Source organism: Solanum stenotomum, chromosome 2, assembly GCF_019186545.1.
Source record: "Solanum stenotomum isolate F172 chromosome 2, ASM1918654v1, whole genome shotgun sequence".
Classification (NCBI taxonomy): domain Eukaryota; kingdom Viridiplantae; phylum Streptophyta; class Magnoliopsida; order Solanales; family Solanaceae; genus Solanum; species Solanum stenotomum.
Window position 1 is genome coordinate 10,149,830 of NC_064283.1, and position 16,481 is coordinate 10,166,310.

The window sequence follows — 16,481 nt, forward strand, 5'->3', positions numbered from 1 at the left end:
ATGGTAGATACAGTAGATATGTCAACACAATCGCCATTACCATCGAGTTTCACACAGATTCAGAAGTTCACTGACATTCATCTGAGAAGTCCTCTGTACCTTCATCCATCAGATACGCCAGGTAGCATTCTAATTTCACAAAAATTAACTGGCATAGAGAATTATACAGGTTGGAGTAATTCCATGAGAGTAGCATTGCTAGCTAAAAACAAAATTGCTTGTGTTAATGGATCATGTAGAAAAGAACAATATCTAGGGGATTTAGAACATGAGTGGGAGAGGTGTAATGCATTCGTCTTGTCATGGATCACTAATTCTGTTTCGAATGAACTAGCAAATGGCCCCATGTTCTCATCTAGTGCTCATATTGTATGGAAGGATCTAAAGGAGCATTTTGATAAAAGAAACCTTATTAGGATCTATCAATTGCATCAAGAAATATGCATTATGAGTCAGGGCACTCTTACTGTTTCAGACTACTACTCTAAGCTTAGAAATCTATGGGATGAACACATTTCTTTAGTGCCACTACCAACTTGTGAATGTGACAAGTATAGAGAGTATGCAGATCATATGGAGAAGCAGAAGCTTATACAGTTTTTGATGGGACTGAACGAGACATTTGCTCAATCTCGTAGTCATATTTTGATGACTGTTCCTAGTCCTAACTTGAATCAAGCCTACAATATGATAATGCAAGATGAAAGTCAAAGAGTACAATCCAATATAATATTTGCTTCAGTTTTGCCATTACAACAATTGAATGTTAATGAACCCACTGCATTATCATCTATGCAGCATAACAAGTCCAAGAAGCATAATGATCTATATTGTGAACATTGCCATATGAGGAATCATAGTACCAAGTATTGCTACAAGTTGATAGGATATCCATCTGATCATAAATATGGCAAGAAGAACCTTATAGATAGAAATGAGAGGAAGCCACAATTTGGGGATGAAAGACAAAGGTTTCAAAGTGATAGTCATGAAAGGGTTGGGGGTAATAGAAGACAACAGACGCATAATGCACAGTGTGGTGATTCTTCTGAGTATGGGAACAAACATCAGCAAAATCACACTACAGATCATATGGATAATATAGAGTCTGGCAATAGTTCTTCAGCATCTATGTTGGTGCCATCATTCACTCATGACCAATACAATCATATTATGAGGATGTTGGGCACTAATTCTACATTACAAGGAGCCATGGCTAATATGGCAGGAATACCTCACAACATTACTTCATGCTTTACTTCAAGGTATTTGTCTGCAGGTTTAAACACAGTTCCTTGGGTGGTTGACACTGGTGCTACCAATCACATGGTCTGTAACATAAAATCCTTGCTAAAATCATCGCATGCACCACCTGCTAACAACCAAGTACATCTTCCAAATGGTCAAACAACAAATGTCAAACACATTGGCACAATAACACTATTTGATAATTGTGTGTTGAACAATGTGTTGCATGTTCCTAAATTTGAGTATAACCTCCTGTCCATTTCCAAGCTCACTAAAGAACTTCATTGTTGTGTCTCTTTCTATCCTTCTTTTTGTATCTTTCAGGACCTATCCACTGACAAGGTGAAAGGGATTGGTAGAGAAAAGGAAGGATTATACCTACTTTCATCTACTCAACAACATTCATCTGTCAGTGTTCTTGTTAAATCACATTCTTGTGTATCATCTATCCAAGTTGACCCCTCCATCTGGCATATCAGACTTGGACATGCACCAGTTGTTGTTCTTCAGAAGATTCTTCTACTCACCTCCAACTTTCTGAATAAAGATTCTACATTCTGTTCAATTTGTCCCCTTGCTAGACAAACTAGATTACCATTCCTTAATAGTACTAAGAAGTTTGCAAAGATTTTTTTATCTCATTCACATGGATATGTGGGGCCCTATAAATGTACTTACAATGGTTATAGATATTTCCTCACTATTGTAGATAATCATTCTAGAATGACTTGAATTTACTTGTTAAGATTGAAAAGTGATGTAATAATGCACATTACTTCCTTTCTTACTCTTGTTAAAAATCAGTTTTCAGCTTCTGTTAAGATTGTAAGAACTGATAATAGTTTAAAGTTTTTCAATTCTCAATGCAATTCTCTATTCAATTTTCTTGGTATTATTCATCAAAGTACTTGTGTACATACACCTCAGCAAAATGGTATATTGCTGAAAGAAAGCACAGACACCTTCTTGAAATGGCTAGAGCTTTTAGATTTCAGGCTCATATACCCCTCAAATTTTGGGGTGAGTGTGTTTCTACTGCAACCTTTCTCATTAACAGATTACCATCCATACTCTTATCAAACAAATCACCCTATGAGGTGTTTCATGGTCATCCTCATAAGCTTGATTACATTAAAGTATTTGGTTGCCTCTGCTATGCAATCAAGCCACTCTACACTGACAAATTCTCTTCTAAGGCTATACCATCTATTTTCATGGGATATGCCACCACTCAAAAGAGGTACAGGCTATACAATATTTCCTCAGACACTTTTTTCATCAGCAGGGATGTCACTTTCAGGGAACATATATTCCCTTTCAAGCATCCCAAGTCCACATTTGTAACTCCTGATTCTATGTCCTCTTCACATACATTTCCTTCTACATCAGCCTTTCCTCAGCCTCTAAATGTACCTTTAGAGTCTCATGATCATTCCTTTTCCAATTCCTTTCCATCTAGATCTTCATCAGTTTTCACTCTCATTATTCCTACCACACCTATTCTTGCTCCATCACCTCCTCCTGTCAGGAAATCCTCTAGAGTCACAAAGCCTCCTCTTTGGCACATTGATTACATTACACAATCCAACCTTTCTGATGCCACTCATCCTATTTCCAATTGTCTTTCCTATTTTGCCATCTCACCATCTTATAGAGCATACTTCACTGTTTTTTCTTCATCCATTCCTGAGCCTTTCTCTTACACCTAAGCTGCTCAGGATACCTAATAGATTTCTGCTATGGACCAAGAGATTGCTGCCCTAACTGATAATCACACTTAGGAGATTGTGGATCTGCCTGTAGGTAAAACTCATATTGGATGCAAGAATGTGTATAAGGTGAAACATAAGGCTGATGGGTCTGTTGAAAAGTATACGGCTAGGTTGGTTGCTAAGGGTTCACTCAGCAGGAAGAACTTGACTATCATGATACTTTTTCTCCAGTTGTCAAAATGGTCACTGTAAGGCTTGTTGTTTCCATAGCTGCTCAATCTGATTGGCCTTTGTTTCAGATGGATGTGTATAATGCGTTCCTCCAATGTGATCTCCTGGAGGAGGTCTATATGACTTTGCCACCAGGTTTTGATTGCCAAGGGGAGCATAAGGTCTGTAGGCTACTCAAATCCCTGTATGGCTTAAAACAAGGCAGTAGACAATGGAACCTGAAACTTACCATAAACCTTGTTAAATCTGGGTTCACACAAAGCTAGTTGAATTATTTTTTGTTTACAAAAAGGAATAAAAGAGGGATTGTCATCATACTTGTTTATGTTGATGACTTATTAATTACTGGGAGTGACAAAATACTCATTCAAGAAGCTAAGGAAATCCTAAATTACAATTTCAAGATGAAGGACCTTGGAGAGTTGAGATACTTTCTTGGAATAGAGTTTGCCAGATCCAACAAAGGAATTATGATGAATCAGAGAAGGTATGAACTAGAGCTAATATCAGAATGTGGTTTAGGGGGAGGAAAGTCCAATACTACACCACTAGAACAGAATCAGAAGATGACAAGTCTGGAGTATGATGAGCCTACTGGTGATAATGCAGAACTAGAAGACAGGAAAGTGTATCAAAGACTCATAGGCAGATTATTATACTTGGCAATGACAAGACCAGATATCTCTTATGCAGTGCAACACTTGAGTCAATTTATGCATGCACCTAAAAAATCACATTATGAGGCAGCCCTACATGTGGTCAGGTATATGAAGAAGCAACCTGCACTAGGACTCCTAATGAGCAACAGAAAGTCAAGTAAGGTGACTGCATATTGTAATGCAGACTGGGCATCATGTTTGATATCAAGAAGGTCAGTGACAGGTTTCGAAATAAAATATGGAGATTCACTGATTTCATGGAAGTCAAAGAAGCAAAGTATAATGTCAAGAAGCTCAGCATAAGCTGAATATAGAAGTATGGCAACCACAGTGGCAGAGTTTGTTCAAGGAACTATGTGCTCATGTGGAATTGCCAATGGAGTTATATTGTGATAATAAAGCAGCATTGCAGATAGCTTCAAATCATATGTTTCATGAGATGACTAAACACATAGAGATTGATTGTCACTTCATTAGGGAAAGATTACAAGAAGGATTGATCACAACTTCCTACATTGATAGCAAAGAACAGTTGGCAGATATATTCACAAAAGCATTGGGGAAACAATTGCACATAGAGATGTTGTTCAAGTTGGGGTTGCTGGACATTTTTCACCATCCAACTTGAGGGGGAGTGTAGAAATTAGTGACAATTGTATTAAGTTGTTAGCTAGCTTCGTATGTATACAAAGATGAATAACATAATCTGTTAGAGTAGATTAGCTGTCAATATAATTAGTTAGTCACGTATATAGTTAGTGGATGACATGTATAAATAGTGATAGTTGGATTGTCTGAAGGGATAATACAGTTTCACAAATTCTCCATTTTACTTTCTTCTTCCTTCTTCCTTGTTATCAATGTAACAGTAGTCATTATAGCTGGGTTAATACTTTCAACAGACCGAAATCTCAGGGACACACCATAACTAAACTAAGGTCCTATTACCCCCCTATAACTCATTTTATATATAATATTGTACACCTTTTGTCTTATGTGGCACACCCCGTAACTCTACGCTGTGGAGGCGCGTGAGATATATTTAGATGCCACGTAAGCCAAAATGGTGTACAAAATTATTTTAAAAAATGAGTTCAGGGGGGTAATAAGACCTTAATTTAGTTAAGGTGTGTCTCAGCGATTTGGGTCATACTCTAGGGAGGTACTTCTACCTTTTCCCTAAATTCATTTCAAACAAAAAAGAATGGTGACAAAAATAAATTGTTACACACGCAAAAAAAATGGCATCATGAAATTAATATTTTATTTTCAATTACTTTTTTGCAAGTATAATAAAAATAAAACTCCTAATCATCATATTTTTTTTGTTATTGAAATGAGATAATTATATTTATTGTGCTTCATAACAAAAAAAAAAGTAGAATAATAAAAGACCAAATGATTAACATTGACAATACATGTAGCTAAATTATTTATACAAATCAAAATTAAAAAATTTATAGGAAAAGTAGCTTAAGTTACTAATACAAGTCAGAGTAAAAAAAAAAGATCTAGCAAAAATAATTTTTAATTATGCTTCATTTTTTTCTTTCTACCATCTTCCTTTGCAAGTAGATCCGCCACCATATTTTGCTCCATATGTCAAACTCTTCATCATATACAACCAATTGAATAAAAAAAAATATCATGTACCAATTAAAAAATAATTATACCAAAAGAAAAAAAAAATTAAATTATATGTAATATATTTTGTATATTATTTTTTCAATAGTACTAACAATACTAAATAATTTGTATTTCTTGAAATCTAACAAATATTATAATTAAACTACATTATATCCCGAAAACTGGCTATTAGAAAGAACAATTACATACTGACAACACATTGTTAAGAATTACAACGGTATTTTTTTTAATTACTTGCTTGGTGAATGATATATAATACGTATATGAACAAAATATTAAGAAAGCATGTCCAAGTACATAAAAATAAAAATAAAAACTTGAGAATGAAATATATCTTACCTTCATGTACTTCTTTTTTTGTTACATGTTAGATAATTCACAAACAAATATGATGAAGAAGAGAAATGATAATTTAAAATGTGAATCTTCATGAAACTAAATATGAATTTATATAGACAAAATAGAACAAATGAAACAATAAAGACTTGAGAATGAAATATTTCTTATCTTCATGTAATTCTTTTTTGTTACATGTTAGTTCATTCACAAACCAATATGATGAAGAAGAGAAAATGTAATCTTGAATGTGAATCTTCATGAAACTAAGTATGAATTTATAGACAAAATAGAGGAATACCACAAGACATCATAAACTTACAAATTTAAGTTTGGAGGCTATGGACATAAAAATTATGGGAGTTATGAATATTATTAAAAGTTAAAATTAAAGAGAGGTAAGTCATGGGTAATAACTCCTTGTGAATAAATTAAAAAATACTTAAAATATAAGAAAATATTATCATTTTATGATTAAAAGTGAGACAAACAAATAAAAAAAATGTGAAGAGTTTTTGTTGTAAATGTTCATCCATTAATAACATATTTATTTGTAATAAATTAAGTAATTACTTTTACAATACAATAATTAATTTAATTTTTTTTTAAAAGGCCAAAAAAAGGAGAACAAAGATAAATGCAAATGGTGGCCATAGAGAGGTGTTACATCACCTTGTCTATGTTTCTCCTTTATAATATATATAGATTGGAATAATTCAATTGGGTGGTACTGTCATTTTCCAGTTCGTTGAGAGTTGATCGAAACAACTAATATTCTAATTCTCTACCTTGAGGTAGAGATAAAGCATGTGTACACCTCACCTCCTTCATATCCTACTTGTAGAATTATACTCGGTGTATAGTACTATTAGTAGTGTCATTTCACCTTTTTGCCAAAGGAAATGATTTGATTAATGGTTAAGTTTGTGTTCTCACAATTCATTGTCCAAGAGATAATTAACCTAAATAGTCACTCACTCAATCGCTTAATCTAAAAATAATTTGTCAGATGTATATTATGTGTATCACCGTGCATAATTAATATATAATCTACATATACTAACTAAAAAAATAAACCGTTAGTCCAATCGGCTATTAGTGTAAAAATCCCATCATAATTCAATTGGGTACATTTGCTGCCTTACCCCTCAGGGCTATAGGAATTTGAAGAAAAAAAAACAGGTTACACATTGCTTCAAACTTCAAAGCATATTGGGGCCAATGAATTAGCCAACTGATTGAAGGCCCAACAATTAAACTTCATACACAAAGAGTCCATTTATGAAAGCATGATATATCAAAAAGGGATGTGAAACTTCAGAATTGTGCCAAAAAGAAAAGTTAAGTAACAATGGGACTTATTACTCAGTTCAGTAAAGAATATAACTGGGATTTTGAACAATGGTACTTTGTCATGGATGCTATCTAAGGACCTAAAGACGTGCCGAAAGGATATACAGTTCGATACATTTTTAGTGTTGGGGATTATTCCATGTTTACATTATCCCTTTCAAACTTGAACCATTTCCAATTAGCATACATATTTTCTTCATCTTCAAATGGTAGCCTGTCAGTAGGAAGGGGTTCCGGTTTCTTTGTTGCTGAAACTGTTGGTAGGTTCTGTCTGAACTTCTTCGCCATCTGTTTTGCTTCAGAAAATACTCTCTGCAGTGAAGGAAGTACAATTGTTAAGCAATTGTAATCTGTAAGCTATAACGTTACGTGGAGTCTAAACTGGTGCATTAAGATGTTATTACACAATATAAGGGATACAAGCAAGGATGGCTGAATATAACTAGCTATGAGGTGAGCAATATTTAAGAGAGACAAACCTCCTTGTCCGATAAAAATAACCCTGGCTCGCTTTCAAGGTTTGCAATACTGCATTTGACAAAAACAAGAGGATATCAAATTGACAAACAATTTGCTTGTTACAGGAAATCAAGATAACAATTCCTTGATGTGATTTTAGTTCATAAATGTGGAAAGCGAGGAGCGGAACTGAGAATAAGCAGGAAAATAGTAAATCCATTGGCAGAAGCCTTAGCATGTCACCACTACAAAAATATCTAGCCAGTTCTTGTTAGCAACATGCTAAGTAGGACATGCTTCTACAAGGAGAAAAGCACGTGAACAAGGAATTGGAAATTAAACAATAAAATATCATGTTCCATGCCGTAAAACCTTTGGAGCCATATGAGATCTATTGTGTTATAGATTGTCTAGTCCAAGCACCAAAGGTGGTAGCCTCGTGGTTAATGAAATAGTTCGAGAACCATGAGGTTTTTTTCAGGTTCAAATCCCAGCAGAAGCAAAAACACTAAATGATTTCTTTTCAATTTGTTCGAGTCGTGGTGGACAGAAATATCATGTATCTGAACTGGTGGGAGGTAGCAAGCCATGAAATTAGTCGAGGTGCGCACAAGCTGACACGGACACCAAGTTTATAAAAAGAATGATTGTCTTGTTGCAAAATCACAATTTGGACCATCAAAGTCGTGAAATTAATCATTAATCATCCTTGCAATTCCAATATTGAAGAACTAGCAGTGGGACAAAAATGGAGCTTGAGTTGGAAATTCTGAAATTGTTTTTGAACCTGAACTGGCTTACCTTGCACATTCATTACCATTCGCAGTCAGACTCACATGAGAATTATAACCCATGCTTTTACCCCAGTTCAAAATTTGAGTTACAAATTTTAATTCTAGTTAGGTGAGTATTACTTGGCAAAGGACATTAAAAATAATGAAAGCTGTTCAACGACCCAATGTACAAAATGAGCACTGGTTTGAGCTAAGAGTGATTATGATTCATAATGGCCACCGAGTAGTGGGCTTCAAGGGGTGCCGCATTCCAAATGGAGCAAAATGGACACTGAATACTTATATAGCCGACCCTAACTAACTAGAATTAAGGCATTGCATTGTATTTCTTCGCCTGTTGTAGGTCGGGGGGTAGGGACAGTAGTTTGGTCTCTAGAAGTGGGAGGAATGAAATAAGATCCTAGGATCTCCAAAAAAAATCACAAAGTAAGGGAAACTAACTTGTATGCCTTTCATCTGATATTGGAAAAAGTTGGACTCCTTATTATAATGGACTTTTTTTTTGGTGAAGTGGAATCCTTATATGAACTTGAGCAATGATCACCTCGTAAGCTAGATTTGGGGTTGAGTTAGGCCCAAGATCCATCTCTTTACATCCTATCAGAGTCAGGTTAATCCCAATTTATGATTTACTGATGTTGGGCCACCATATTAAATTGTTCATGCACCAGATGTCCAATCCTGATGCCTCGTGTTAAGTCCCACAATGGTGGGATGAGGAAAAGTTGGACTCCTTATATGGACTAGGACAATCCTCCCCTCATAAGCTAGATTTTGGGGTTGAGACTTGAGTTAAGCCCAAAATCTATTTCCTTACAGCTTGCAACATATATTATTTCAAAGTGAATAGGGAGTGGATAAATTAGGTAGCTGAAAATAGTTTATGAAGATTTAGAAATTACAAGCAACACGTTCAACTTTCCATTTCAAAATATCAAAAAGTTGAAACATAAACAACTATAGTAGGGCATGCATAAAAAATGTATTAAGGTAATCCTTCGAGCCACAACTCATATCAGCATATAGGTGCATTTTATCCCTACCATTGAATAGGGCATAATCAAGCAAATTATCTCTACCACATACCTGAGAGATATTTTGTCAGGAAACATTGACTTCACAACCATAACTTTCACCTTCTCATCAACTGCTAACAAGTTACTCATGGAAGTAACCTTGGCTTGGGTGACATTTGAGATGTGTAGCAAGCCACTGAGAATTGAAAAGAAAAACCGTATAAAAATTTGAACAAGTTACTTTCTTTTTCTGGTGGAACAAGGAGCATGGCTCGCTTTAGTCCAAGAATGTACAAAACTTTATCTCCTCTTACTACCTAAACATATCTCATGAACTAAAACACCTGAATGGCACCATAAAGTATCCGGGCAACAATCATAAATGATATTTATATTGAATTGCACAGTAGCTAGACTGTCACCTCTCCTGCTTCTTAAACATATGCACATGCATGATGCATCCAGAGTTCCATCGTAAGGGCACAACAGAAATAGATATAATAATCCAATACAAGTATAGATCTGTGACAAAATAAGGCAATCCCACAAATTTTACTATCAGAAAATACAGATAAACTCAACAGAAAGTGAAGCACACCGAAGATATTATCCTACTAGTTTTTGTCAAATTTATCATTAAGAACCAAGGCCACACCTCGATCGATTGAAAGAATAATGAGCATATAAGATTCAAAACACCAAACAAAAAAAGTTCTCTTTTTTTTAATTGCAAGATAGAATGAATAGTTTCTCTTAATTGAAACAAGGGAAGGGTCAAATGTGCTCCTGTATTATCTAGAATCAAGAAACTTTGTCCTCCGTTAAACATTTGGCCCAATATTGCCTCACAGCTAGGAAAAAGTCTCATTTTATCCTTGACCTTAAACGGAGATACAACCTAATGGTAATTTTGAACTTTAGTCATAGTTAAAGGGTAAATTTGAACATTTTTTCTCAAAGAATTGGACACGTGGAGTTCAACAATTTCACACTGGAGCTTCTGTTAATGGAAAGAGTAAGTATGAGACGATTTGCTAACAATAAGGTAGGAATGGACCAAAAGTGTAATGGAGGGATAAATTGAGCAATTTCAGGTGGTACAGGGGCAATATTTGGACCTTTTCCCTTGAAACGATATAATTTCTATATGATATTGAACAACTATAGTGGTTTGTATTACTCTATAACTCTACATCACTGCATTTACGTATTTGTGCATAAAAAAGAGAAAAGAAATGTCAATCACATTTTGCTTCCATGCTCCAACCGCAAAAGTTCAAAGTTATCCTAGATCAGAGTCATTAAGTTTCTTAATTTTACGTGGAAGTACTAACCACAGCTAAGTCCGACTTCTTTCTGTGGGAAGAGTAATGCAAATTACCTTCGATTTGTTTCACCAAGCCGTATCTGTGCGCCAAAGGGAAAAAGTTTTTTCACTGTTCCTTCCACAAGGGTGCCCTCTTGCAGATTTAACATTTGCTGTGGAATCCAACATTCAAGATGAAAAGAAATAAAGTAAGAAAAGAAAATAATCTAGAGAGGTTCTCAAACCATAAATAATTTGAGAGGGGGAACCTTGATAGAGAAAAGGCAACAGAAAAAAGGAACCCTCTCCAAGTAAAAGAAAAATGGGATAAAAAGCATAAATAGAAAAATACACGAAATCATTATACACAAGAAACTGGGGTGTCGTGGTGACAAGAACTAACCCAAGCTTCCTTCTCACTTAGTATTAAGTCATTAGTTTCTTCATTTATTCTGGTAATAAGCACATTAATTCGACGCCCCACCTGAAATAACAAAAATAAGATATATTAAGCAGGCAATATATAAAAGCAATCCATGTCACATGGGAGCAGAAGACGCACATTGTGGAGATTTCACGAAATGTTTACATAGAGCAGAGCACATTTTGGTCACCAAAACTTTGCACTTTCCCTTTTATTTTTTCATTTGTATAACAATCTTATATTTTTGGGAAAGATACCAAAGAAGCAGCACTTTGCCACTTACCATTTGGTATGCACACAGTGAGCTTTAGAAGAATGTGGGCAGCAACAGATTCAGTCGCAGTGCTTCCAACATATCTATTGTTACAACTTAATAAATGTGATTTCATTTGCTACCAAAAAAGGCAGCACTTCCAAGCACTTTATTTTAGTTGTTAAATTGTGAGAGAGGATAGAATGTCGCTTGTTTTAAATGCAGAAGAAGAAATTCATAATGAAGTCCAAAGATACAGATGTAAATTAAATGCGAGGAACATAAGAATTGCGATTGGTGAACACTTAAAGGTTCCAACTTACATTTTCCTTCAGCTCGGTGTAGCTATTAACTCTGTTCATCAATTCAGCCTTTGGAAGAAAAGCCCTTAAGCCCTGCATAACAACATTCAACCTGTTTAGCACCGAGAAGTAGAACTGCAGTGGAGTCATGGAGGAAAGGGGTGACTGGATTACCTCTATTCTTGTAAGAAGACCACCAGTATTCCACTCTGTTATCTTCACCTCAATAGGTTCATTTAGTTGTTTAATCTGTGGCATAAATTAGTTAAAATGCTAAGTTATTGTGCTAATAAACTAGGATAAAAACGACCTAGAATAGAAACACCTAAAAGAACTGAGAACTAAGTAGTATCATCAAATTTGAGCCAGTACTTTGTGACACAGAACTTCCTCAATCATTCATAGCAATAGTACGTATTTTTATATCTTCTCTCTCAGAGCTCACTCATCCTTCAATTTCTATATTTTCTCATCATCCCTCCCCTTATGTTTGGTCTTCCACCACCCCATTTTTTGTTCAAAATATAACTGGAACCAATTTTCCTAGAGCTATATTATTTATCAGCATAAGTTGCACATGCAAACAGATCAATGATAGAGCAACTCAAGATGTTCAAACGACGGTATCCAAAAATATTCTCCCAATTCACAATCTAAAATCAAAAACTATTAGAGATTGGTGAATAGGAAAAATGTGCTGAGTTTCAGGTCCCAAATTTAGAAATAAAGAATATATGATGATGACATTTAGTGCTTCTGAGGAATAATATTATCAATAGCATATGTTTAGAACCAGATTTAAGTTTTAACAACATTTAGAACATTCATAGAGTTTATGGCTCTATTTACTATAGGAATGCAATGGACCTGAATAGAGCGCAATGGATACAGAGCATTATATCATAATCAACCTCAACCAATTTGGAATAGAGGCAAAGTTGACTGATTGATAACTACTCAGGCTCAAAACTTTGGAGAATAATACATGACCTTTTGTAATAGTTGTTAAGGAAAAACAATTCCTGAACGAATAATACGTGCCTCCTCGAGTTACCAGTTTAACAAAAAGGACAACTAAGCAATACAGATCAAAGTATAATCGTTCTCTGAATGGACAGAGTGATCTAATTTTAAGCTTTAAGTACATTTTCTAACAAGTTTCTAATATCTCCAAAATGAAATTGCAGGGCAAGATTATACCTTAAGCAATTCAAGTGAAGAAATAATAGTATGGAAATAACAATTATCTAGAACAATTTTTGGTAAGATCCAATTAATAAAACATAGAGTACTTTAGTAGTTCCATTAATAAGGTAAAACATAAAGCTAATCCCAACTTACGCAGCCAATTGATTGGACTAGGTAACAATCAAGTCCCCTATCGATGAAAATCTAAACAACATTGCATATTATAAGAGAACGAAAGTGAGAAAAGAACCTGCCTCACTCGATGCCAGGCAATGCGTCTAAAGAGTCTTCTTGTTGACAGTAGTGGTCGACCACTGAGAGTTCTTCCAAGAACCTCAGCAAAAAGTACAGTCCCAGGTTCCACAACGGGCTTCCCTGGCGTTGATTCCCCACTAATTGCATCATCGTAGCTCACAATTCCCATTTTCCCTCTCACCAAAAACTCCTCAGCATCCTTCTCTAAATCACACAGCAAATAGCCCATCTCTTTGTCATACAAAGGCAAAACATCCTTAGTTAACATGGTACCCAATAGGTCAGCACCAACACTCACATCAAGCTTATTCTCATTCCCCGAAACCACAACACCTACCACCAAATCACCCGGCTTCGGTTCATAATACTCTACACTAACCTTCTTACTCTCTTCTACAACTGGATGAACCTCTTCCTCTTGTTCTGTATCACTTTCTTCTTCATTAGACTCTGTAGGCTTAAATAACTTATAAAATGGCTCCAAAACTTCATCTTTACTAACTTTTTTCGGCTCCTCCTCTACATCTGAGACAACCCCATTATCTATTTGCTTTAAATATGGCTTATTATGTAATTCAAGCTCTTCACTTTCAGGCAATTCATCCAACTGGGTAGTCCTAAATTCTTCAAAGATTTCATTTTTAGAGCAAAACGAGACATGGGTATGCAAACTTATTCGATAATTCCAATGGAGTGAGAGATTCTTGGAAGATTTTGGGGTTCTAGCAAGTGGGTATTTGTGAGAAAGGGGAAAAGCTGAGAATTGGGTAGCTGTGTTGTAAATAACAGAAGTGTTGAGGGGCAAAATTGGATTGAAAATAGAGAAAGACTTACATGGAAGAAGAAGAAGAAGTGGCATGTCTGCTCATCAGCTCGAATTGCCGCTTGTTTCGTTATCTGTTTACAGTTGCCTTTGATATTTTTTGAATACCCGACAGACAAACAAATGGGCCGAAAAAGTGTTGGGCCTAAGGGCCACAAAGATATTGGGAAAGGAGGAATTGACACAGACATACAACTATTATATACCATTGACAACATATAGCCCAATATTAATTAGCAATTAATAGTCTAAAAAAAATTGGGAAAATTTTCAAAACAATAATATCTTAGCTTTTAATGGGACTCCTTAGCAATAGTTTCACTATTTATTTAAAATGTCAATATTTTAGTTTGTTAAGGGCTGAGTTATGTATTTATTTTATTTTGATTAATTTGAAAGAATACAAATAATTAATAACAGAATAGAGAAAATCATGGAACAGAAAATTTCAAAAAAGGTAAAAAAAGTTTAAAATTTAACATCAATTACATTTTTGAAAGAGCATATGTTTCCATTTTTCTTTCTAGCGTTTTTTTCCTCTGTTCTTAAGAATTTCAATTTTTTTTTTTTTGAAAACAGTAGTTTGTATTTTATATCTCATATGAGTGGAAGTGTTTGAAAAATTTCTAATGCCCTCTGTTTTGGATATTTAAATGTTTGAACTTCTTTGAATATGTGTTCATCCAAAATGTATTCAAAAACCTAATGATATGTATAACTAACTTAAAATACAAAACTTATTGGTATTGATTTATGATGAATACAACTCTTTTGCATTCTAGTTCAAGTACACAAATAAAGGCAGTTGTGAAGTATATACCAAAATATAAATACAAATTAGTTGTAAATCGAAATGATGTTGAAAAATACAGTTGCGATGAATACATAATACATAGAATAAGTTGTATTCAAAATATATTGTATTTATATTTCAATATCCAGTTTTGTTATATTATTATTTCACTTTAAATTTGCAGAAAGTATTTTCTAGCTCAGTTTTTATTTCAAATATGAAGTTGTATTTCAATATCATTTTGTATATCAAACGCAGAATGAATACCAATAATTTTGTATTGCCCTTCTTGTGATGTATTCGTCGCAATTTTATATATTATGTATTCATCAAAATTATATTGCTTTAGCCAAATAAAATACAAAATATGTCTTACTGAGTTTGTATTTCAAATATCAAGTTGTATTGCAGTATGATTTTGTATTTCAAATGAAAAAATGAATACCAATAAAATTCTAATTGATTTCGTCATTGTAGACAATCAGATGCTTTCCACAGAATCTAAAACCCTAAAAGAAAATTTTGATATTATCAAAATATATGTATTAAATATCAAACAAAATAAACATATAAATAAATTTCTAGATTCTATAAAATCTGAAAAATTAAAAGAAAATCACAAAAAAAATTGTTTAAAAGAATAAAAATCTGAAATACATATATATTTGATGAATATCTAAACAAAATCACATAAAAATTTTAAAAATTGACTGGAAATCCGTAATATATAGAATCTGGAATATACACCATAATCGGTGATTTTAAACAACAAATCAAAATAAATCTAACTAAATAATGGAAATTACCTTGCCAATCGAGAAATCTCTTGAATTAATAAAGAGATTTCGTTTAACAATCGAGAAAAATTCTTGAATTAAAATATATATTTTGATGAACAATATGTGAGCACCTTGAAGAAAGAGAATCTGGAAACGTGAAAGGTGGGGGTAGAAATGTGAAAGGTGAAGAAGGAAGGTTAATGGGTATTGGTTTAATTTTTTTTTTCATTTTAAACAGTTATTGGTTTAGAATTTCGTCCAATAGGACTGTTTTCATAAATAAAATTAATTTTATATAATAAAATCTGAATACATATTATTTTCTAAAAATATGTTAGTCTGACATTTTAAATAAATATTTTAAAGTGTTGTTGTTTTGACTAATTATGTTAGGTATTATGACTTAATTGCTAATTTTTCCAAAAAGAAATTAGCACGTATTAGTCTAAAAGAAATAAAACCAACTTTTTATAGTTTTTTTCTTTTGATCATGTGCAACGAACCAGCATTAATTAAGGAGATGTGAGATTATTTTTTCTTCCTTGTTTTTAACTCCTATAATTAAGGAAGTTAGCTTTTCATTTCTTTAAATTCTCAAACTCAACTTTATTTAACCGTCTATTCAAAAAAAAAATATATTAACACAATTTACAGAAACATAAAGATATATTTGATTGTAATTTTATGATTATTTTTTTTTTACCAATCAACAATAATTAGTTTATTAAAAAATCGATTGCCTACTTTTAAGAAGTGAAATATATATATTTATTTATATTGATTAACCCATTAAAAAAAAGTTACACAACTTTTAAGGAATGAATTTTTTAAAATTCTTTTAATAACTTATTAAAAGATTGTAACTACTTTTAATGTAAGAAAATGTATTATTAATGCTCTAAC

At 33.6% G+C, this 16,481-nt stretch overlaps 2 protein-coding genes across 2 annotated transcripts; one reads left to right on the forward strand and one right to left on the reverse strand.

The window, feature by feature from the left end:
• LOC125855670 (uncharacterized) lies at window positions 1–2,957 on the forward strand. Its single transcript, XM_049535417.1, has 3 exons — window positions 1–1,329; window positions 1,573–1,865; window positions 2,306–2,957. Exons 1-3 carry the CDS (start codon window positions 1–3, stop codon window positions 2,955–2,957), a joined length of 2,274 nt encoding a protein of 757 aa, XP_049391374.1.
• Window positions 2,958–7,191: 4,234 nt separating this feature from the next.
• Window positions 7,192–14,098, reverse strand: LOC125855320 (protein PIGMENT DEFECTIVE 338, chloroplastic). The gene is made up of 8 exons (XM_049535034.1): window positions 13,179–14,098; window positions 11,915–11,989; window positions 11,762–11,833; window positions 11,165–11,245; window positions 10,837–10,934; window positions 9,526–9,651; window positions 7,666–7,714; window positions 7,192–7,498 (listed from the first exon to the last, which is right to left on the reverse strand). Exons 1-8 carry the CDS (start codon window positions 14,040–14,042, stop codon window positions 7,319–7,321), a joined length of 1,545 nt encoding a protein of 514 aa, XP_049390991.1. The 5' UTR covers window positions 14,043–14,098; the 3' UTR covers window positions 7,192–7,318.
• Between the last annotated feature and the right edge of the window lie 2,383 nt (window positions 14,099–16,481).

What these genes read in the sequence shown, in the direction of transcription:
- LOC125855320 (XM_049535034.1), bottom strand. Translation starts at nt 14,042, where the DNA reads ATGCCACTTCTTCTTCTTCTTCCATGTAAGTCTTTCTCTATTTTCAAT. An exon ending in CCTGGCATCGAGTGAGGCAG is followed by an intron (nt 11,990 to 13,178) that starts GTTCTTTTCTCA and finishes TTTATGCCACAG; the next exon opens with ATTAAACAACTAAATGAACC. An exon ending in ACACCGAGCTGAAGGAAAAT is followed by an intron (nt 11,246 to 11,761) that starts GTAAGTTGGAAC and finishes TTGTTATTTCAG; the next exon opens with GTGGGGCGTCGAATTAATGT.
- LOC125855670 (XM_049535417.1), top strand. Translation starts at nt 1, where the DNA reads ATGGTAGATACAGTAGATATGTCAACACAATCGCCATTACCATCGAGT. An exon ending in CTGGTGCTACCAATCACATG is followed by an intron (nt 1,330 to 1,572) that starts GTCTGTAACATA and finishes TGTATCTTTCAG; the next exon opens with GACCTATCCACTGACAAGGT. An exon ending in TTCCTTAATAGTACTAAGAA is followed by an intron (nt 1,866 to 2,305) that starts GTTTGCAAAGAT and finishes TCTCATTAACAG; the next exon opens with ATTACCATCCATACTCTTAT.